The sequence below is a fragment of the Helianthus annuus genome, chromosome 13, assembly GCF_002127325.2.
Source record: "Helianthus annuus cultivar XRQ/B chromosome 13, HanXRQr2.0-SUNRISE, whole genome shotgun sequence".
Lineage (NCBI taxonomy): Eukaryota > Viridiplantae > Streptophyta > Magnoliopsida > Asterales > Asteraceae > Helianthus > Helianthus annuus.
In genome coordinates, this window is record NC_035445.2 from 152,423,067 (window position 1) to 152,425,373 (window position 2,307).

At 41.6% G+C, this 2,307-nt stretch overlaps 1 protein-coding gene across 1 annotated transcript; it reads left to right on the plus strand.

Annotated features, from left to right (window-relative positions):
- The first annotated feature begins 263 nt into the window (after nt 1-263).
- Nucleotides 264-1,871, plus strand: LOC110899841 (anthocyanidin 3-O-glucosyltransferase 2). The gene has a single exon (XM_022146730.2). The coding sequence runs from the start codon at nt 331-333 to the stop codon at nt 1,786-1,788; it is 1,458 nt and encodes a 485-aa protein (XP_022002422.1). The 5' UTR covers nt 264-330; the 3' UTR covers nt 1,789-1,871.
- The last annotated feature ends 436 nt before the right edge of the window (nt 1,872-2,307 follow it).

Sequence of the window (2,307 nt, forward strand, 5' to 3'; positions counted from 1 at the left end):
CTCCCCTCTTGATTGGCATCACCTTACCGCGCAGCAAGTTTGGTCGGGAGTCACCGCGGGTGCCCCGGACTCCCTTACAAAAGATTTAATAAAGTAAATGAGAAAATGACTTTTAGCACAAAGTCCGACTAGCTAAGGTCCATCTACATTATTTTGACACAAAATTCTTCCCACGTGTAAGATCTAACATATGTTTCTATTGCCAGCAATGCAATGACGTCAGCTCACCTGATTTTATAAACATAAAGTGTTAGACACACATGATACTACACTCACTTCAAAGTTCAAACTCCAAAACTTTCTTTCAAACCAAAAAAGAAATTAAACAAGATGGCAACAACAACCGTAGAGCTTATATTCATCCCATTACCCGTAATCGGTCACATGAAATCAACAATCGAGATCGCAAAACTACTCAAAAACCGAGATCAACGCCTCTCAATAACCGTTCTTATCATGCAACCACCTTCCGGCTTGAGAACAGGTTCGGCTATAGCCACCTACATCGAATCACTAGCCGATAAATCCACACAACGCATGCGTTACATCACTCTCCCACAACCCGAAACCCTACCAACACGTGACCCAAAAGCCCCCATGACTTTTGTCAACGATTACATAAACACTCATTGCAAACACGTTACAAATGTTGTAACCGAAATAATTAGTCAATCGGGTTCGGATAAACTTTCCGGGTTTGTTGTTGACATGCTTTGCCCCGGTATGATTGATGTGGCCAATGGTTTTAATGTCCCTACGTATGTTTTTGTTACTTCTAGTGCGGCTTATCTTGGTTTTGAGTTGTATATACAAACCCTATGTGATGATCAAAATCAAGATGTTGTTGAGTTGACTAACTCGGATGGTGTGGTTAAGGTTCCGGGTTTTGTGAACCCGGTTCCGACTAAGGTGTTTCCTTCTGGGTATGATACTAAAGAAGGGGTTGACTATGTTTTGTTGATTTCAAGGAAGTTAAGAGAAGCGAAAGCAATCATGGTTAATACTTTCTTGGAATTTGAAACACACGCGATTGAGTCGTTGACTTCTGACAAAAGTGTACCGGGTGTGTACCCCGTGGGGCCTGTATTGAATCCGGTGGGTGGTGATAACGAGAATTCAGATAGTGATGTCATAAAGTGGTTGGATAGTCAACCACGTTCTTCGGTGGTTTTCTTTTGCTTTGGGAGTTTGGGATGTTTTAATGAGGTTCAAGTGAAGGAGATTGCTTATGCTTTGGAGCGAAGTGGTCACCGTTTTTTGTGGTCCCTACGTCAACCTCCTTCGCCGGAGCAGGCATCGAGACACTCTGGAGATTACGAGGATCCAGGGGTAGTGTTGCCCGAGGGATTCCTAGACAGGATTGGTGAATCTGGGAAGGGGAAAGTGATAGGGTGGGCGCCACAGATGGCGGTGTTGGCTCATAGTGCGGTTGGAGGATTTGTTTCACACTGTGGGTGGAACTCGGTGTTAGAGAGCATGTGGTTTGGTGTGCCAATGGCAGCGTGGCCGATCTACGCTGAGCAACAGATGAATGCGTTTGAAATGGTGGTGGAGTTAGGATTGGGTGTTGAGATTAAGTTGGATTATAAGAAGGATATGTATAATCCGAAAAATGATATTGTTACGACTGAGGAGATAGAGAGCGGAATAAGGAGGTTGATGGATGATGACGAAATGCGAGAGAAGATGAAAGATATGGGGAATATGAGCCGACTGACTGTGAGAAAGGGAGGTTCTTCCTACGCTTCTGTTGGTCTTTTGATTCAGGATTTTATAGGGAATGCCTAGTGATTGAGTTTGTGGCTACTGTCTGTTTGTGCGCGCGCTTAGAATTGAAATATGTAATTTTATTGAACTCCCTTTTATTTATATAAGAGAAGACCCTTCGTTCGTTCTTCATATATCTATCAACAGATTTAAAAATTTTCAGATCTGGTCTCCCGAAATCGATGTATAAAATTTAGAAATTTGGTTAATTGAACGCGAACAAAATTTGAAGTCCAGAATCGATAAATAAGAACATATGTGAAATTAGATCACTCCCAAACATTTATTTACCAAGAAAATATAACTCGAAATCTTGATTACAGTGTCAACCCGTAACTCTTGTTAATAGAGTGACCCGAACTTGGTAGCTAAAACATTAGCATTAGCATAAGTAATTATAATGTAACTAGGAATCTAAACAAGCTTTGGTCAAATTGTCAATTTTAGTCCCCCAACTTCACTGACTTGTGAAATGGGTCCAAAATTACAAAAACCACCCCTTAACTTCGGACTCGAATTAAGTGGGTCTTCAACATCTTC